Source organism: Corythoichthys intestinalis, chromosome 6 (genome assembly GCF_030265065.1).
Source record: "Corythoichthys intestinalis isolate RoL2023-P3 chromosome 6, ASM3026506v1, whole genome shotgun sequence".
Classification (NCBI taxonomy): Eukaryota; Metazoa; Chordata; class Actinopteri; order Syngnathiformes; family Syngnathidae; genus Corythoichthys; species Corythoichthys intestinalis.
In genome coordinates this window covers 22,342,098-22,364,156 of record NC_080400.1, presented here as the reverse complement: position 1 = coordinate 22,364,156, position 22,059 = coordinate 22,342,098, and the positions used below count along the sequence as shown (strand labels likewise).

Sequence of the window (22,059 nt, the reverse complement as noted above, 5' to 3'; positions counted from 1 at the left end):
AATAAATTGTGTAAGCAGGATCTGTGTATTATTCTTATTCTTTAATTACACGTGTTTTAGCTCATTTCATTTTATTTAAATGGGCGTTTGTTTTATTATGTGTTTATATTTTACAAATGTGATGTAGTATTCATTTATATTGTATATTTTATGTTGTATAACTTTAGTTCCCATGTGAATATTAGTTCCAACTTGTTTTGTTGTGGTAGGAGGGTTTTGTATTGAACACGGGGCCGTGTTGGTTATTATTATAGCAGAGAAGACAGCAGTAAATCAACAAAGACAAGTCAACTGTGCCCCGATCTACCACTCAAGAGATCTGATGGACTCAAAAAGTGGGTTACGATTGCATACTTGTTTGAAAATCGACCGGATCCACCATATTTTTACACAAGTGACTTCCGGTCTGCGCGATCCTAGCTACCGGTAGTAGTATTGACGCAGGAGGGTCGTGTCTCGCGTCAAATAATAAACTCTGCAATTCTTTTCGCATGCGTCGTGTTTAGCCGCTTCTGGGATGCGTCTAACACGCGGCCGCACTGCGACTGGTGTGCATTGGCTGATTGACTTAAACGCCCGTGTTTCACTGTGTTCTCGCGGCGGCCACGTTGTCGCACCGCTGACGTTTCTGGGTTATACTGTCCTACCGTGTTGGTCCTCATTACAGTAGAGAAGACGGAGTAAATACAATACATCTACACGAAGAAACTGTAACCCGATCGACTCACAGCCTCGAAAAGTAAGGGTTATATTACGTCAGAAACTCGTTCGGTACGCCTCCATTCCGAACAGAGCACCATGTACCGAAACGGTTCAATACAAATACATGTACCGTTACACCCCTACTCAATAGGTATAAAAACAATAAATCTCACAAAAAGATGGAGGCATGCTGAGAATTACACATGAATACATGTGGTGATCACATCACTGATGAATAAATACAAGAAATGTGTATTTTAGCCTAATATACTGTATGCGTTTGCAGTACAATTTTTATTACGTGGTCTAGTGACTTTAAGGACAGTTCAAGTACGACAGTATTATGTTAAAACAAGCTGTGTCATTATGGGTCAAGCGGCAGGAGACTGGTTACCATTGTGGGAGGAGGCTTGAGGTCTGGGTGTGATGGTTAGGGACCTTCAGGGTGCCATTGGAGTGGGTGGACTGGGCCAGCTTTAGCGCCGCTGCTAGCTTCCTGTTCACGGGCCAATCACAGCACAGCTAACATTAGTAGGGCTTCATTAAGTGTCATGCTAAAGGTGCAGTTTTGAAAAAAACATCTATGTCGTACAAATGAGGTATATAATCACACTGTATTGCATTAGGGTCCCCTTTGACCCATGACTTTACTGCCATGATTATGTATAGTTATACTAACTCATTTTAGTGTGTTAGAGGTGAGGAGAGGCCCCAGAATGACATTAACAGATGGCACGGCAAGGGAAGGTTGATTCCAGTTAAACTGTACAACAGAGCTTAGTAACTGGATCCCAACAAACAGATGTTTAAACTGCGCAGCGGTGCTGTTTGATGCCTGAATGAACCCATATCGCACTCTAATGTAAAAGGAAAAAATAGCCTTGGCCAAATGAATGGAAAGACGAATAAAGTGCAGCACGCAATGAAGTAGGAGAGAACATGCAACACATACACCAGCCAAAACAATGGATACACCTGGATTTAATACAACTCCCTCTAAGGAATAAAAATGTAGAGGAGAATGGGGGTTGGTTGTCGCACGGGTTGGTTGTAACACTTGCTACAACTCTACCGCTAGAAAGCAGTGTTCTGCAATATCATGACTGAAATGATCAGAATTGCGCCAATAAATACTGTATGCTACATTGTCTTTACTTTGAGATAGGACACAATTACTCTTTTTAATGTCCATATCCAAATTTTAAGGCTGTCACTATTTTATGGGCTTTTACAGAATAGGTTTGCAGTTATGAATGTGTTACCATTCAAAGTATGCTTAGAACGATCATTTTGATTCACATTATTTGGCTAACCAGTTGCTTGCTATTTCTTAGTTTAGCTTTTCTGCCAAAAACCTCATTCTCCCCTATATGTGTTGACTGCTTACACTTACACTGCACACCGAGTGACCTGGCCGCAACGCAGTGTAGTTGGACGACAGGTTACAGTCAATTTGTGTACAGTGATATGAAAAAGTATCTGAACCTTTGGAATTTCTCAAAATCCTGCATAAAATCACCATCAAATGTGATCTGATCTTTGTCAAAATCATACAGATGAAAAAAAAAAAAGTGTCTGCTTGAACTAAAACCCCCCCAAACATTTATAGGTTTTCATATTTTAATGAGGATAGCATGCAAACAATGATAGAAGGGGGAAAAATAAGTGAACCATCACTAATAATATTTTGTGCCCCCCCTTTGGCAAAAATAACTTCAACCAGACGCTTCCTGTAGCTACAGATCAGTCTGGCACATCAATCAGGACTAATCTTGGCCCATTCTTCTCTACAAAACTGCTGTAGTTCAGTCAGATTCCTGGGATGTCTGGCATGAATCGCTGTCTTTAGGTCATGCCACAGCATCTCAATGGGGTTCAAGTTTGGACTTTGACTTGGCCACTCCAGAACGTGTATTTTGTTTTTCTGAAACTATTCTGAAGTTGATTTATTTCTATGTTCTGGATCATTTGCAGCATCTGTCCTCTTTTTAGCTTTTTAGCTGATAGACGGCCTCAGGTTTTCCTGCAAAACATCCTGATAAACTTTTGAATTCATTCTTCCATTAATGATTGCAAGTTGTCCAGGCCCTGAGGCGGCAAAACAGCCCCAAATCATGATGCTCCTTCCACCATGCTTCACAATGGGGATGACGTGGTGATGTTGGTGAGCTGTTCCATTTTTCCTCCAGACATGATGTTGTGCGTTACTCCCAAGCAATGTAACTTTGGTTTTATCAGTCCACAAAATATTTGGCCAAAACTTCTGTTGTGTGAACAAGTGCCTTTTTGCAAACATCAAACGTGCAACAATTTTTTTTTAGACAGCAGTGGCTTCCTTCGTGGAGTCGTTCCATTAACAACATTCTTGGCCATAGTTTTATATGTAGTTGACATTTGCACAGAGATATCGGACTGTGCCATTGATTTTTGTAAGTCTTAAGCAGACACTCTGGGGTCTTTTTTTTACCTCTATATACTCTATACAGTATATACAGTATTCTGCACAGAACTCTTGGCGTACACTGTTTTTTTTTTTAAACAGCAGTGGCTACCTTCGTGGAGTCGTTCCATTAACACCATTCTTGGCCATAGTTTTACATATAGTTGACGTTTGCACAGAGATATTGGACTGTGCCAGTGATTTTTGTAAGTCTTAAGCAGACACTCTGGGGTCTTTTTTTACCTCTATATACTCTATTTATAGAGTATTCTGCACAAAAGTCTTGGCGCCATCTTTGGTGGACAGCCACTCGTTGGGAGAGACGCAACAGTGCCAAACTCTCTCCATTTGTAGACAACGTCTCTGACTGCAGATTGATGAACATCCAGACTTTTAGAGATGGTTTTGTAACCTTTCCCAGCTTTGTACAAATCAACAATCCTTGATCGCAGGTCTTCAGACAGCTTTTTAACTGAGCCATGATGCACATCAGACAATGCTCTCATCAAGACAATCCTTACCAGGTGTGTATGTTATTTTGGGCATGGCATCTTTAAACCAATCATCAGTTATTGGGCACAAACCTGACTTAAATTGTTAGGTAAAAATTGATTTCAATTGCTCCTTAAGTCGCCTAAGGCAGTGGGTTCACTTACTTGTTTTCCCCCTTCTGTCATTGTTTGCATGCTATCATCATTAAAATATGAAAACCTACAAATGTTTGGGTGGCTTTAGCTAAAGCAGACACTGTTTTTACATCTGTGTGATTTTGACAAAGGTCAGCTCAAATTTGATGGGGAATTTATGCAGAAATGTGAAAAATTCCAAAAGGTTCAGTTGCTTTTTTATACAGCTGTACATACAATAATGCACTAGAACGTATGTATGTATCACATGTGTAAATGAACATGATATCACTCGATGCAGAGACAATCAATCAATGCATTCACAAGGCATGCAGGTGGAACATGCGCAGAACATTAATACCATTAAATGTGCCTGCATAATGTGTAAAAAAAAAAACAAAAAAAACCAGCAGACTAGTCAATAGTTGACTAATTATCTGAATTGTTAATAGTATGCCTTGAAACACTTCCAGCGTAAATCATCACACAGCGACTCCAATGGCCGCCTGCACAGAGTCAGTCGAGCATCAAACGGGGTGAACGGCGAGACAGACACAGGGCGTGTATCCCCCTTGGCCCGCTATCACAGTCGAATGTTAAGTAGCTCGCAGCACCCCAGACAGGCTTCACTACATCTGAGAGCAAGCTCGGCTTCCAGCTATCTTTCCTCTCTTAATGCTTGCGCATAAGCTGTATGTTCTCTGGGCTTCCATGGGATAGCTGAGAGTAGAAGGTAATTTAATTAGCCGGTGTGGAACCAGAAGATTGAGGAAGCTCTGCCAGTGGCTTGGTTCCAATAGTCTTATAAAACCACATAGCTGGGGAAAACATCCCCCATGGTGTGCTCGCCAAATACTACACTACAAAATCCAGCTGTGCTTTCCACACAACAGCAGGACACCCCTCCCCATTTTCATTTTTATCTCGCGTGCACACGCATACGCAGCACACATTAGTGCTCCTGCTTCACCTGTGTTTTTATGCGCTTCATGAATTATACATGTTCCGCTTGGTCATGTGTTTGTACTGTATGTTGACTTAATAAGATGATGGCATGTGTGCAGGGTTGCTACAATTAAAAAAAAGGAAAAGTCCTGCCTTTTTCGGCACCCACCTGGCTATGTGGCGCTTGCCCATGAACCTGAAGTGCTGCAGACAAAGCCTGAAAAAAGGGGTTACACAATTAAGAAATGGCCCCAAATAATTAGCTTAAAACTGAGCACACAAGTTAATTTAGTGCATTCCTGCTCATTTACATTTTCTCAATTATTCTCTCTCACTCCACACCGCATAATCAAAGTCTTGTTCTGTTCTCTGAGTGCACAATACAATAAAGAAAGAGTAGCTCTTACTCTAATATTTTAAAGAAGTCCGAAATCTCCTGATGAATGGCCCGGTGCCAGTAGGAAACCAGTACATCTGCCAAAAAAAGTAATAATAATAAAACAGAATCTGTATAGTGATAAGAATTAAGTCATTTTATGTTTAAAGAAATGGTCCAAGATCTAGTTCATGAATAATGAGTAGAGATGTCCCGATCGATCGGGTCCGATCACGTCATTTTCAAAGTATCGGAATCGGCAAAAAAATATCGGCCATGCCTTTTTTAAATATATATATATATATATATATATATATATATTTTTTTTTTTAAATTAAATCGATTTCTAATTGTATTTAACATTACAAACATAATATGTTACACTCATCCAGAGTCTTTAGTTTAGGCTTAAGGTAGGGTTATCAAATTTATCCCGATAACGGCGGTAATTAATTTTTTAAAAAATGTATCACGTTAAAATTATTAACGCAAGCGCTGCGCGACCCGCTCACGCAATGTCGCGCTCAATCTGTAATGGTGCCGTCTTACCTTTATAGAGAGATAAACGGCAGTATAAAATGAGTAGAGTGAATTTTGGCAGCCTTTGGAGCCTTTTTTTTAATTGGCTAAAACCTTACAATCCCTCTCCCTACAATTAGAAATATCGTAGAAAGCAATGTGGGGAAGAAAGGTAGTAAATGATCTTTTTCTTAACACCTTATGTTATTTCCCAACGCAGAGAAGATATATCAATTGGTAGCACTACGCACAGTCATGGTTGCACTTCGCATCATGCATTTGGGCAGAACAGTTAAATGGCTACAGTATCATTTACTGAAAGCTCAACAAATACACTAGGTGGCAATATTTAGTCACAATATACAAAGTCACAAGTCTTTCTATCCGTGAATCCCTCTCACAGAAAGAATGTTAATAATGTAAATGCCATCTTGAGGATTTGTTGTAATAAAAAAATACAGTACTTATGTACTGTATGTTGAATGTACAGTGCCTTGCAAAAGTATTCGGCCCCCTTGAAACTTGCAACCTTTCGCCACATTTCAGGCTTCTAACATAAAGATATAAAATTTTAATTTTTTGTCAAGAATCAACAACAAGTGGGACACAATCGTGAAGTGGAACAAAATTTATTGGATAATTTCAACTTTTTTAACAAATAAAAAACTGAAAAGTGGGGCGTGCAATATTATTCGGCTCCCTTGCGTTAATACTTTGTAGCGCCACCTTTTGCTCCAATTACAGCTGCAAGTCGCTTGGGGTATGTTTCTATCAGTTTCGCACATCGAGAGACTGACATTCTTGCCCATTCTTCCTTGCAAAACAGCTTGAGCTCAGTGAGGTTGGATGGAGAGTGTTTGTGAACAGCAGTCTTCAGCTCTTTCCACAGATTCTCGATTGGATTCAGGTCTGGACTTTGACTTGGCCATTCTAACACCTGGATACGTTTATTTTTGAACCATTCCATTGTAGATTTGGCTTTATATTTTGGATCATTGTCCTGTTGGAAGATAAATCTCTGTCCCAGTCTCAGGTCTTGTGCAGATACTAACAGGTTTTCTTCCAGAATGTTCCTGTAATTGGCTGCATCCATCTTCCCGTCAATTTTAACCATCTTCCCTGTCCCTGCTGAAGAAAAGCAGGCCCAAACCATGATGCTGCCACCACCATGTTTAACAGTAGAGATGGTGTGTTCAGGGTGATGAGCTGTGTTGCTTTTACGCCAAACATATCGTTTTGCATTGTGGCCAAAAAGTTCAATTTTGGTTTCATCTGACCAGAGCACCTTCTTCCACATGTTTGGTGTGTCTCCCAGGTGGCTTGTGGCAAACTTTAAATGAGACTTTTTATGGATATCTTTGAGAAATGGCTTTATTCTTGCCACTCTTCCATAAAGGCCAGATTTGTGCTGTGTACGACTGATTGTTGTCCTATGGACAGACTCTCCCACCTCAGCTGTAGATCTCTGCAGTTCATCCAGAGTGATCATGGGCCTCTTGGCTGCATCTCTGATCAGTTTTCTCCTTGTTTGAGAAGAAAGTTTGGAAGGACGGCCGGGTCTTGGTAGATTTACAGTGGTCTGATGCTCCTTCCATTTCAATATGATGGCTTGCACAGTGCTCCTTGAGATGTTTAAAGCTTGGGAAATCTTTTTGTATCCAAATCCGGCTTTAAACTTCTCCACAACAGTATCTCGGACCTGCCTGGTGTGTTCCTTGGTTTTCATAATGCTCTCTGCACTTTAAACAGAACCCTGAGACTATCACAGAGCAGGTGCATTTATACGGAGACTTGATTACACACAGTTGGATTCTATTTATCATCATCGGTCATTTAGGACAACATTGGATCATTCAGAGATCCTCACTGAACTTCTGGAGTGAGTTTGCTGCACTGAAAGTAAAGGGGTTGAATAATATTGCACGCCCCACTTTTCAGTTTTTTATTTGTTAAAAAAGTTTAAATTATCCAATAAATGTTGTTCCACTTCACGATTGTGTCCCACTTGTTGTTGATTCTTGACAAAAAAATTAAATTTCATATCTTTATGTTTGAAGCCTGAAATGTGGCGAAAGGTTGCAAGATTCAAGGGGGCCGAATACTTTTGCAAGGCACTGTATATATTCGTCCGAGTTTTATTCATTTTTTTCTTAATGCATTGCCAAAATGTATATGATCGGGAAAAATTATCGGGAATGATTGGAATTGAATCGGGAGCAAAAAAAAAAGCAATCGGATCGGGAAATATCGGGATCGGCAGATACTCAAACTAAAACGATCGGGATCCGATCGATAGCAAAAAAACATGATCGGAACAACCCTAATAATGAGTATTGACTTTTTTTTTTTACCTTCAGATATTGTTTTCATGATGTGCAAAAAGCACATGAGAAGGCTGCGCGTCTCAGCCTGGTCCAGCTTGTCACAGCGAGACCCGTAGCCTATGAGCGACTGAGGCCTTGCAAACTGACCACACACACAGGAGGAAACAGAGTAACACAGTCAAAACACAGGAAGAAAACAGCAATCGACACTTTATCAAACATATTCAAATGTATGAAAAAAAATCTTTTAAAACAAAACACTCAGATCTCTGAAATTTCCCCATTGAAATGAATGAAAATGTTAATGATCAGTTCTAGAAAAAAATACTTTAAAAAACCATCACTCTATAATAGCGGACTTTATATAAAGTATTGCATAGACTTCACTATCAGTTGACGGGACACGGGGCTAATCCGTAGGGGGCCAATTTTCAAAAACTTAAAATTCTAATATTTTCCAAAACAAAGCCGCTAGCGACTAGAAACCAAAATAGGCACCTCCCTTAGGCATATACGAGTCTCAATGAGCAGCGACATCAAAAAATTCGAAGTCGTTCCCTCATAAAGTTACGATTAATTTAGGGCTGCAGCTATCGATTATTTTAGTAGTCGATTAATCAGTGAACCATTAGTTCGAATAATCGAGTAATCGGATAAGGAACATGAAAAATTAAATTACCTGAGCTGAGCCTCCAGCGGTATAAAAAATGAATAAATGAGGATCTATGTACAACAAAAGAACAATTGGCTAACTTACATATGAAAGGTCCGCGAGTTGAAATTCTATAATATGCTAACTTTTTCACAACGCTCTTAACAAATTGTTCAGACAGACACAGACACATATTCCCAAAAAATAGGCTAAAAATACCTGTAAACTAAATAACGAATGCATTAAAAAAAAAAAAAAAAAAAATCGCTCATACAACAACAAAGCTTATGTTGGCCTTCAGGGAGCACCTGGATTCAGCCATGTGAAATGAGGCAGACTAAAAAGCAGTGTATCCACCCAAATAAATAAAACTAAATGCAAACACTGTCAAAATAAACCATTACAACGCCACTTAAACGAATACTCGAAGCAGCAAAATTTAATTCGAATCTTTTTTCTAATCGAATACTCGAGTTAATCGATTATTCGTTGCAGCACTAGATTAATTATTTTTTTATACAAGTATAACAAATCTTAAATGGCTATAAAATTCTCAAATTTTACGCTATAGGCACAAAAATCACCAAATGCAGAGATAATCACCTACCTTTTCAGGATCAATAGAATATTAAACATATCATATAACGTTTTGCCTAAAATAGCAACTTAAACGTTTCTTTTTTCACATCAGAAACGTAATACTTAAGGAAAGCATGCAGAATCATCTTAAGTTGAAAATGTTTGTAAATAAATGCTTAAATCGCAGAATTTCTATAGGTATGAATGTACCTAAATAAATGCTTGAATCGCAGAATTTCTATGTTTCTAGGTTTTCTAGGTACAGTATGAACGTAAAAGTCTACATTCTTGGTTAAAAGCAAAAAAATGGGCAGTTGTATCATTCATTTTACGTAAATATTTCAAGCCAAAGTTACACTAATTTTATCCATGGATTTTTGTCACAACCTTCCAAAGTGTGTGCATGGTGCTATTTAAAATAATAGTTACTTTGAATCCTCAACCAAACCACTCTTGAGGCACTCCTGCCTGCTTGTATGCAGTAAAACCTTCGTCCTATTTCCACCTTAATCCGGCGTTGAGTTTATCACAGTGAAAACCAACTCAACGTTCTGCCTGGGTCAACCCCCTACAGGAAGGCAATGTCTGTGGGAGCTGTCTTGTCAACTGATGGTGGAGTCTATGAATATTGATATTTTCAAATAAAATGTGAAAACAACATTATATGCCATAATTTTGCTTTAATTGAACTGATATCCTGATATCCTCTGCTCATTCTGGAGTGCATGCCACCACAAGTCTCAGTGCAGCAGTAGTGTGTTCCATTTTTTTTTTTTGCAAAGAATGAATAATACAGTGCAATTGTGATTATTTTTACATTTGTGTTCAAATATCCATTTATTACTGGGTTAGTGAGACGCCGATGCTATTTGTTAGCCTGCCTAAAGAATTTAAAGAGCATATGACACTGGAAAAAAAGTCTTAAATGGCATTATTATGTGAATTAGAATCATATTTTGAGACGATTCGACTATATACAACAATTTAGCAAAGCGCAGATGACGAGAAATTAGTCTTTTAATCTGCCGGTTAGCCACGCCTACCATTATAGGGCTTTAGCGTCCCCAACAGGTGGATGACGTCAGCGGTAGACTGGGCTCATCGGTTTTACTATTCAGCCCATTGAGGGGGAATTGTTCAGAACGAGGAAAACGCGACGAAGAGAGCCGCAAAATGTCATTGTTTCAGTCTCTCTACTCCAATATTTTTACAGGATATTCTTTTTATGCAAGTATTTTTCCCCAATAGCTATATAAATGGCTTGAGAAGGACCAGTCAGCCCGTCGAGGGGAACTATTCACAATGAGGAAAACGCGACGAAGAGAGCGGCAAAATGTCATTGTTTCTGTCTCTTTACTTCCATATTTTTACAGGATATTCTTTTTATCCAAGTATTTTCCCCAATTGCTAAATAAATGGCATGGTCAAGACAAATAACAATCTTGTGCTAAATGGAATATGAAATAATAAAAATCCATTTATTCAAGACGACATGGCAAAATTACTACATAATGGTCAAAACTGTCGACTTCACCTTTACTGTCGCACCTCCCGAACGATATTTTATGACACCTAAATCGGACATATGTCATTTCCCTTCCCCGGCTTCGGAGAATGTAAACAAACCAGAAGGAGTGACAGCTAGCCGACATGCTAACCCGAACCGAGTGATGTTTCAAAGTCTTCAAAGCGGAAAATCACACAAAGCTATCCTGGATTATTTGACATGACGACCCGGTTGTCGAATGTCTTAGCGGATCGGCAAACCGCCCGGCGGAGAGCAATTTACAGTTCGTTCCCCGGAGGAGGGTGGCTGGAGCTAATGCAGCTAACGTGCTGCTGCTAATGCATTAGGAGAGCTTTTTACATGCCTATCAATGATCAAACGTAAGTAGTCCTTCATTTAAAGGAAGTTTGTAGTGTTTACTTTGTAATCGCTGTATTCGTATTTGACATAATACAAAACAAGATGTTTACTCACTTCCTCGTAAGTCCAATGGTCCCACAGTAAATATCCACGGTGAATGGGAACCTTTTGAAACTCAAAAAAGGCGCATACACCTCTCCCTCATACAGAATGATTTTTCTGCAGCCGTTTGGCTGGCGTGATGCGAAAAATAAACGTATTAATCCGCAAAATCAGCTGAATCCTTCGTCCTCATACACAACAGTACACTGTAGCGTGAAGAGGACGTCTTCTACCGTACACGTCACAGCGCCCTCCTCCTCAATGCAAGACCGAAGCCGGAAGTCACTCATTTTCCTGGCGCGGGATTAAAAAAACTAAATAAAAATAGCGATCGCTTCCACACACATCCAAGCGGTCCATATCATTCAGGAGCATAAAATACCGCGTGTATTATGAAATAAACATGCTTTTTCGTATCACAGGCACTTTAATATTGTGTGTTAGCATTAAGCTAAACTGACTTCCCTAAAGCTAAATTTTAAATAAAGCCAAGTTTTCAATAAACAACATACCATATTTACGTATCTTGGTTATACTTTTAGTTTGACAGTTAATCTCAACTGGGAGTAGAAGTAAACAGCTTCAAGACTGTTTTTAAGGAATTGTTTAGTTTCTGGCAACCTGCTGCTTGATGCGAAATTTTTACTTTGCAAGTCAGAGCAAATGACTGATCACTAAGCTTTCTTATCTTGAAAAAGCAAATCTGGTAAACCCCGTGTGGGTATCAGTTACTGTATTCATGGAGTGCTGTTGGGATTTACACAAAAGACAAGTCGATCCTTTGCACAGAGAAAAATCCGCCATTTTGCAGAAGTACAGAATGTGAACCAGAGGAACACTTTATTACATTATTGAAGCAAGGATTTGAGCAGGACAACTTATTTGAATTATGAACAATGTGCATGGCAATAATTCTCAGCGAGATATTGATTTAGCACCGAGTTTCTTATTGCAGTTGCTGTTCACTGTGTTGTAAAACCACACTGCATCATGCTGAAACCTCAATAATAAATTGAAGCATACATTTAAAAAGTTGGCGTTTCGCCATTAATGCCTCACTAAAATGGAGCCGGTACAATTTCCTGCCAGAATGTCACATCACTATGTGGATAAAAGTGTATAATGATAAAAAAAAAATTGCTGACCAGTTGACACAATAAATAAAATATGGACAACTGAATAAATAAGAAATGACCAGTCTTGATCTAAGTGAAAGTACAATAAGTCAGTCTTACATTACACACAGGTATTCAAAAACAAATGAAAGGTTTCACTACCCATGCTTTAGTTAGACTTTTTTCTTCTTTTAATATTCGTTTATAATATTAAAACAGTTGGGAAGTTCTGCCATAAAATATAATTGAATAATTGTCAGTAGGTGAGCATATATACACCTGGATATTTTTTTCTTTAAAATTGCACATCCACTAAAAACTTTGAATCTATTACTCCCACCTTCTCACAACCATCCATCCTCTCACTGTTCCTGTCACTGTTGCTGGGGTTGGAGTCCACGCTGATCAAGGAGCCTCGAGAGTCTGTTTGGTTGCCCGAAGCAACTGCCAATGACGAGAAAGCTAATAGAAGAACGAAGACAAGGGGGCATCACTGACCTCGTTCACACATTAATTTTTTTAACGTGGTCAAAAATGACGAGGCACACACTACCTGTGATAGAGTTGAGCACCTCTTTAGAGAAGGACGCATCCACTGAGTTGCCATGGCGGGTAACAGGCAGAGGGGCTCCTGCCATGCCTCCCCCTACGCTGAGGTCGTCCCGAGAGCCCTGAGTGTCGGTAGGGGGGTCAATGTAAAGTGAACCTCAAATTACAGCAGGGGTGTCCAAACTATTCCACATAGGGTCAACATGGGTGCTGGATTTCATTCCAACAAAACAAGACGACACCTTTTCACCAATCTGGTGTCTTACAAGTCAGTTGATTGCAGTCAGGTGCTGCTTGTTTTAGCGGAAACTTCATTGGATAAACTGCCTGTGCTCGATTGGTAGGAACAAAAACCAAAACCCACAGCGGCCCTTGAGGACTGGTTTGGACACCCCTACCCCTGGCTGAAAGCTTTGTAACTATATATGCATTCAGTGTCGTTTACCTGATCACTAGAGGTCAAGTAAATGGGGAAAAGATCCCTGAGGAAGAAGCGAGGCATGTTGTCCAGGATCAGACCATACAGAGGCAGGTAGAGCGATGCGATTCTTGCCTGCTTCTCCTAAAAATGATAATAACCGACATCTTGATTGTTCCTAATTGGTAATAGTCAAATTGCTCCGCTGTTTGGGAAGCCCATAATTAGAAACAGCAGAGCAATTGTCTATTCTGCCATACAATGATTTGCAACTGCAACAGATCGTATTACATTTCATTTGTTTGGAGCACATTCAATTTCGATATATCCAGTTTAGTAATTTAATGCATTCCAGACAATGGTGACATCATAAATTCAAGAACAATAAACATAACCAGAATTCAACAACCCCAATATAAAGAATACTGTATATAGGGCATGTAACACCATTTACCATATAGTACATACAGTCAGAGGTGGGTAGAGTAGCCAAAAATTTTACTCATGTAAGAGTAGCGTTACTTCAAAATAATATTACTCAAGTGAAAGTAGTCGTCCAAAAAATGTACACAAGTACAAGTAAAAAAAGCATTTGGTGAAAAGAACACTCAAGCCATGAGTAACATTATGACTGAGTAACTACTTAAGATTTCTTATCAATGGTATTTTTTTTCTGAGCACAAACTTATCTATATGGACTATTGTTATAATGATACTGTACAATAATCCATTACATAACCACATTAAGCCAAAGAAATACAAGACAAAACAAAAAAACATTGAATTCCGATGAGAAAAAATTAAAAATTAAATACCGTATTAGCCTGAATATAAGACGGCCCTGATTATAAGACGACCCCCTCTTTTTCAAGACTCAAGTTTGAAAAAAGACTTTTTGAACACCAAATTAATTTTTATACAGGAAATAATTACAGTACATCCGAAACAAATAATTATAACAAAATATTTGAGGGAAAAAGCATGTTATTTTGCCTCATTCAAATCTTGATATGTGAACATTTAAATATGTAAACTAAAGTGCAATCACATTCGTAAATGAAAGGCTTCTGGTTTTTGAAATGTAAATATACCAATCTACTGTGATAAAACGTTTTCTGTAACTCTTAACAAGCTTTTCACACACTGTTGCTGGTATTTTGGCCCATTCCTCCATGCAGATCTCCTCTAGAGCAGTGAAGTTTTGGGGCTGTCATTGGGCAACACGGACTTTCAACTCCCTCCTCACCTTGTGGCGTCAAAATGATAACAAGAACGGGGAGCAAAAATCCCAGAACCACACGGGGGGACCTAGTGAATGACCTACAGAGAGCTGGGACCACAGTAACAAAGGCTACTATCAGTAACACAATGCGCCGCCAGGGACTCAAATCCTGCACTGCCAGATTTGTCCCTCTGCTGAAGAAAGTACACGTCCAGGCCCGTCTGCGGTTCGTTAGAGAGCATTTGGATGATCCAGAAGAGGACTGGGAGAATGTGTTATGGTCAGATGAAACCAAAATAGAACTTTTTGGTCGAAACACAGGTTCTCTTGTTTGGAGGAAAAAGAATACTGAATTGCACCATACCCACTGTGAAGCACTTTGGGGCTGTTTTTCTGCAAAGGGACCAGGACGACGGATCTGTGTAAAGGAAAGAATGAATGGGGCCATGTATAGAGAGATTTTGAGTGAAAATCTCCTTCCATCAGCAAGGGCATTGAAGATGAGACGTGGCTAGGTCTTTCAGCATGACAATGATCCCAAACACACAGCCAGGGCAACAAAGGAGTGGCTTTGTAAGAGGCATTTCAAGGTCCTGGTATGGCCCAGCCAGTCTCCAGGTCTCAACCCCAAAGAAAATCTGCGGCGGGAGTTGAAAGTCCGTGTTGCCCAACCACAGCCCCAAAACATCACTGCTCTAGAGGAGATCTGCATGGAGGAATGGGCCAAAATACCAGCAACAGTGTATGAAAAGCCTTTGAAGAGTTACAGAAAACATTTGGCCTCCGTTATTACCAACAAAGGGTACATAACAAAGTATTGAGATGAACTTTTGGTATTGACCAAATACTTATTTTCCACCATGATTTGCAAATAAATTCTTTAAAAATCAAACAATGGGATTTTCTGTTTTTTTTCCCCCACATTCTGTCTCTCATGGTTGAGGTTTAACCATGTTGACAGTTACAGGCCTCTCTAATATTTTTTAAGTGGGAAAACATGCACAATTAGTGGTTGACTAAATACTTATTTGCCCCACTGTAGCTTAGTAAAACTACTCTTAGAAGTACATTTTTCTCAAAAAGTTACTCATGAAAATCTAACGGAGTACATGTAACATGTTGCTACCCACCTCTGGACACAGTAACAACAACATTTAGTAGATACATTTTTTCAGCACTACCTTCCCTCACTGATATGTTGCTATAACTTATTTTCAGCCAGTGGTGTTCTTGGCAGCCCTTTCAATTTTAATCTTAGTCTTCGTCTTTTGGACAATGATACTTACTAGTTTTCGTCATATTTCAGTCATTTCAAAATGTGTTTGTCTTCTTCTAGTTTTTGTTGAAGAAAACTAATTTCGTCTGTAAAATTCACTCCAAAATAAAAAATAGGTTTCTAACGATTTCGAATGACATTGACAGACGAGAACATATTGTAGCATCGAGAAATCTATCACGTGAAAATACACACTCAGCAGTAAAACAGTACATTATTTTTAATTATTTATATCCACTTTGACGCCACAAGCTATACGTAAAAAAAAGTTGTCCTAGAGTTTAACAGGATGCTCGTTGTTAGCAATAGCCTAATGCTAATGTGAATGCCATGCTAACGCGGCGAGTTACATTTAGTGTGTGATGATCAGTCAGCACAGACCTTTAAAGGCTAAGGCAACATTTCATATTCTCTTACCAAGATAAGAAGACAAATCTTACTGTGTGTGTCTCAAAACAAACAATGGGGACACTGAAAAGGATACTAGTGGGTGAGTTGGCGGGTGCAGTACGTCACATGAACGACACAGACAAACTACGATGCATGCTAACTACACATAAAATTTCACACATTGTGAACGTGTGGCGGAAACTATGGTGAACTTCCGTTTCGTCTCGTCAGATGAAAACTGGCATTCGTGTCGCTATGTTTTAGTCTCCCAAAACACATTTTTAGCTTGTTATCGTCTTGTCATCGTTATGAAAACAATTCTCCGTCGACGAAATATTTTCGTTATAGTCATCGTTGACGAAAACAACACTGCTTTCAGTCATTATTATCTCATTCACTGTCATTGACAGCAGTAGAAGTCAAATCAATTTGAATTTGGGTGGTTGGCATTGCATGATCATGTTTCAGTGTCATTTCAGACAACAATATCAGTGGTAGCCAATACATTAATTTATGAAATAACATTAAAACAATAACAACAGTAGAAAGGTGATCCATCTGTTTCCTTACTCTTAGTGCTTGCTATAAGTGGTAATATGCCACCGTTACTGTATGGTCAATGTGAAAATAGTTAATTTTTAGAGCTGATCTGGTTTGTCTCTCCCTGTAAATGGCAGCCAATAAGTTAAGTATTTGGTAAAATAGTGGTACAAATTTGCTTCAATGCTTGAAAACATCAAGGACGTCCAGCATATTATAACTTGTAGACTCTAAGTGGGATACTTTTTACTTGAAGCAGTCTTGAAATGACCATATGTTTTGTGTTGGTTAGATCTGTCCATTTATCCATTTGGACATACACAATGTGGAAAAAAGCCTTTTGGATAAAAGGCCATTACCTTAATGAGACAGTATTAATATGGGGGTTTGTATCTGGGAAGTGTTTGAGAGTGCGATTCCCAGAATGGCATTTGTGTGGTTGGAAATCACTAATGTTTATTCACAAAGTTGTTTGATGATATTGAGGTCAGGGTTTTGTTTCAGTCTTCAGTCAACAAAGTAATGTAATCATTTCGAAATTATGAACTTAACTTTGTGTACTGGGGCGTTGTCATTCTGGAACAGAAACGGGATTTCCCAGACTGTTTTCACAAAGTTAGACGTTATGCTGTAGGTTTGAGCTGTCTACCTTGGTAGCATAGCGTGCATCCAGGGAGTGTTTGGCCATGAGGGTCTTCAAAGTTGCCAATGCCAAGTGCCTGAGGTCCTGCTCGTCTTGCAAGGCCAGTCCCAGTTCTCGTAATAACAGCCCTGTGAGGAAGTGCTTCCTGCAGAATTCTCCTGTCAGGTTATACTCTGGCACCGAGGCTGCGATAAAGCAGAAACATTTTCTTTCCATCAGGGACTCCATTATAACACAAACATGTTATTCAAGGAAGTAAATAATATCCCCCTGAATTGTATTTTCTGATTTGGACACACTGACAATTGTGCACATATTTACCATAAGTGCTTTGTGGCTCTGGGGATGCATGGTCTGATTATGGACACATACATCAGAAAAGGGGTGACAGGATAGGAAAGAGAGAGACACCTCATTACCATAACAGACAAATGACAGTGAGGGTGTGATAATTAACATAAATGAAAAAGGGCGCCCTCGGTTACCTGAGATGCGAGCGGATGGCAATGGCAGGCTGAGGGGGATGTAGTGCTCATGGTTACACACCTCTCTCAGAAACTCAAACTTCAACTCACACAACACCTGTAAAACACAAGAAAATTACACCTTAATTACACAACTTTGATCAAATGATGATCTGCTGGTGTGCCTACCTTATTGTCAGTTGCAGTGATCATGTTAATGTAGTTGCTGATCAGTTTGAAGGTGAAACCTCGGTCCATCAGAGTGAAGCAACGCTGCACCGACACAATTCAGAACACAACGTTGTCGGTAAAAAAATTGCTCAGTAAAACTAGAACATGAACAAAATTTAATGAGATCTGATAAAACAGCAATACAGTATAAAAACGCTTACAAATCTAGCTCTTGTTCAGTTTTTGATTGCTCAAGAGTCAATCAATGTGTACGTACTGTATAGAGAACTATTACCACCAAGTCAGGCAAGTGGACCAATACATAGTTTCTTTACATGTCATGACAACAAGCATAAGCCAGGCATGGCCGAAAAGTGTCATTGCATGCAATTGACTTTCCTATATATGTATAAAAGTTGTGAAGCATTAAAGCAAACAACAAAAATGAATGAAGTGAACAAAAATATATACTGTATATATACTGTATATCTTTTTATAATGAGTCGAAATATTTTTCGAACAGCTCATGTGACTAGCATCTTAGACGGTCCTTTGGTTTGCATATTATTAAAAAAAAAAATAGGGGTGGGCAGTTTTATTTTTAAAATGATTTTTTTTGTTTTTAAAATATTTTGTGGGGATTGAAGCAACTTTTTAGGGGATTGAATAATTTAGACACAAATGTCTAAATATTTCAGTCTCAAATATTTTTTCGCATTCAAAAACTTTTTTTCTATGATTGAAAGTTTAGTTTTTTGATTGAAGTGATTTTTTTGTTTGAAAATATATTTTTTGTTTGAAGCAACTTATTTTTTGATCGAATAATAAAGACACGAATGTCCTAGCCAAAATGTGGCCCAAACACAAAAACAACATTACTTCAATCAAAAAAGTTGCTTCAATCAAACAAACAAAAAAATGACTTCAATCCAAAAAAAAAAAAAAAAAATCAAAGAAAAATAGCTTTCAAATGCATTTTTTTTTTGTTTCAAATGTATTTTTGCATTCAAACACTTTTTTTTTTAAATTGAAAAATGAAGACACAAATCTGCCTCCATATGGCTCCGCGCAGGGGATACAATTTTTGACAGGGGCAACTACATTGGCACGACACCGGCGGGCGTACCATATTCAATGGGTGACGATCTTGGCGAAAAGTATAGCTGTCCTAAGCAGCCTGATTTAAAATTCCCCTCAAGAATGATGGGAAACGAAAAACACTAATTTTCAACTTATTATTATAAAAATTCTTGTAAGTCAATTTGATTGCTGACACTGCGTTTTGGGGTCATCAACATGTTGTGCCCCCCCTTAACCAAAAGTCAAACTCCGCCTATGACAACAAGTGCAAAAAAATGCCATTTCAGGTTTAGCGCGACCAAGACAAACTAGAGTCCAGTAAGTTTATAGTTATCTGCTGGCTACATTACAGAGGAATCAGGTAATCCCACACCTTGACAAAAACTGCCACAGCTGAGTTGGCACTGCGTGACTCCTCTGCCAGGTCTTTGTTCTTCCAGAAGATGTGGTCCGACACTGTTTGCACCAAGGTCTCCACACGGCTTTGGTAGGACGAAGGGAAACGCTGTGGCCTGGGTAGCTGACGTAAGTAGACGAAACATAAATCTCAGTGTGTGTCGCAGTAATGTAATACAGTATGTCTGCTGTTCTTTACAGTCAACTTTTGAGTACACTATTTTAGTATACCTTTACTTTGTCTGCGTCAACCAAATGTTGGGCCATGGACTTCACAATTAGTTCAAAGAAGAACCAGGAAAACTGCAGAGAGATATCAAGACCACCACAATACTCCATTAGTGAATCCATATTTATAAATTCACAATTAAACACTTGCTAACACGAAGAGAGAAGAACCTTCAAGGCATTCCTAACTGCTGTTTGCTCGTTGCTCTTCAGGTCAAAGGTCATGCCTTTAGCCAACTCCTCATGCACCGTCCTGAAGCCGTGAGCCTCCGACTTGAACACATACTACGAAAACAAGAAAACACACACGTGCACGATTAATGATAACTTCCCATACAGCGGGGCAAATAAGTATTTAGTCAACCACCAATTGTGCAAGTTATCCTACTTGAAAAGATTAGAGAGGCCTGTAATTTTCAACATGGGTAAACCTCAACCATGAGAGACAGAATGTGGAAAAAAAACAGAAAATCACATTGTTTGATTTTTAAAGAATTTATTTCCAGATTAGAGTGGAAAATAAGTATTTGGTCACCTACAAACAATCAAGATTTCTGGCTGTCAAACTTCTTCTAACGAGGTCTAACAAGGCTCCACTCGTTACCTGTATTAATGGCAACTGTTTTAACTCATTATCGGAATAAAAGACACCTGTCCACAATCTCAGTCAGTCACACTACAAACTCCACTATGGCCAAGACCAAAGAGCTGTGGAAGGACACCAAAGACAAAATTGTAGACCTGCACCAGGCTGGGAAGACTGAATCTGCAATAGGTAAAACGCTTGGTGTAAAGAAATGAACTGTGGGAGCAATTATTAGAAAATGGAAGACATACAAGACCACTGATAATCTCCCTTAATCTGGGGCTCCATGCAAGATCTCACACCGTGGCATCAAAATGATAACAAGGACGGTGAGCAAAAATCCCAGAACCACACAGGGGGACCTAGTGAATGACCTACAGAGAGCTGGGACCACAGTAACAAAGGCTACTATCAGTAACACAATGCACCGCCAGGGACTCAAATCTTGCACTGCCAGACGTGTACCCCTGCTGAAGCCAGTACACGTCCAGGCCCGTCTGCCGTTCGCTAAAGAGCATTTGGATGATCCAGAAGAGGACTGGGAGAATGTGTTATGGTCAGACGAAACCAAAATAGAACTTTTTGGTAGAAAGACAGGTTCTCGTGTTTGGAGGAGAAAGAATACTGAATTGCATCCGAAGAACACCATACCCACTGTGAAGCATGGGGGTGGAAACATCATGCTTTGTGGCTGTTTTTCTGCAAAGGGACCAGGACAACTGATCTGTGTAAAGGAAAAATGAATGGGGCCATGTATCGAGAGATTTTGAGTGATAATCTCCTATCAGCAAGGGCATTGAAGATGAGACGTGGCTGGGTTTTTCAGCATGACAATGATCCCAAACACACATCCAGGGCAACAAAGGAGTGGCTTTGTAGGACGCATTTCAAGGTCCTGGAGTGGCCTAGCCAGTCTCCAGATCTCACCCCCATAGAAAATCTGTGGAGGGAGTTGAAAGTCCGTGTTGCCCAACGACAGCCCCAAAACATCACTCCTGTAGAGGAGATCTGCATGGAGGAATGGGACAAAATACCAGCAACAGTGTGTGAAAAGCTTGTGAAGAGTTACAGAAAACGTTTGGCCTCCGTTATTGCCAACAAAGGGTACATAACAAAGTATTGAGAAGAACTTTTGGTATTGACCAAATACTTATTTTCCACCATGATTTGCAAATAAATTCTTTAAAAATCAAACAATGTGATTTTCTGTTTTTTTCCCCACATTCTGTCTCTCATGGTTGAGGTTTACCCATGATGACAATTACAGGCCTCTCTAATATTTTCAAGTGGGAGAACTTGCACAATTAGGGGTTGACTAAATACTTATTTGCCCCACTGTATGTGGTTGTTTTTTTAATAGTTTTGCCCAAAGACAGCTAAAAAAGGGTCAAGCTCACATGACACTAATGAGGACAAAATGGATTGACTGACCTTAAAAACACAGTCAACTCTTTATAGGACACGTGATGTGACTTTTTTGGGGGGGTAATTTAGAGAAAAGACTTAAAGGACAAGATCTATTAGCCCCTATTGACAGTCATGTGAATGATGGTTGCTCAATCTAAAGGGTTAATAAAGTTTGAATACAGAAAATGACACTCCTTGCAAGGATACCCATTGTGTGACAAACGTGACGTCAGTCATGTTACGTGTGTAAAGCACATGAATGCTCATACAGGTAAAAAAAATAGCTAAGAAAATAGGCACACAATCCTAATACTTTGTGCATCTCTGCATTATCTCTCATAAATTTTAGGAGATGTAAAACAATGGCTTGCTAAGATTGCACTTTAAAAAGAACATTAAATGCGAACACAAAATAAGATTTCGGAGTGTTTCTTCAAACTGT

The 22,059-nt window shown here is 39.2% G+C and overlaps 1 protein-coding gene across 3 annotated transcripts in view; it reads right to left on the bottom strand.

Moving 5' to 3' along the window:
* dock10 (dedicator of cytokinesis 10) overlaps nt 1-22,059 on the bottom strand; it is a 142,601-nt gene that overhangs the window by 29,010 nt on the left and 91,532 nt on the right. For all 3 annotated transcript variants that reach the window (XM_057840002.1, XM_057840003.1, XM_057840004.1), the window contains 14 exons: nt 19,796-19,909; nt 19,628-19,699; nt 19,374-19,520; nt 17,939-18,022; nt 17,771-17,867; nt 17,607-17,639; nt 17,292-17,470; nt 13,242-13,358; nt 12,801-12,918; nt 12,588-12,709; nt 7,960-8,074; nt 5,121-5,187; nt 4,883-4,930; nt 1,097-1,198 (listed from right to left, as the gene is read on the bottom strand). In XM_057840002.1, the coding sequence (XP_057695985.1) occupies nt 1,097-1,198; nt 4,883-4,930; nt 5,121-5,187; nt 7,960-8,074; nt 12,588-12,709; nt 12,801-12,918; nt 13,242-13,358; nt 17,292-17,470; nt 17,607-17,639; nt 17,771-17,867; nt 17,939-18,022; nt 19,374-19,520; nt 19,628-19,699; nt 19,796-19,909 (1,415 nt within the window). The remainder of the gene's footprint in view (nt 1-1,096; nt 1,199-4,882; nt 4,931-5,120; nt 5,188-7,959; nt 8,075-12,587; nt 12,710-12,800; nt 12,919-13,241; nt 13,359-17,291; nt 17,471-17,606; nt 17,640-17,770; nt 17,868-17,938; nt 18,023-19,373; nt 19,521-19,627; nt 19,700-19,795; nt 19,910-22,059) is intronic.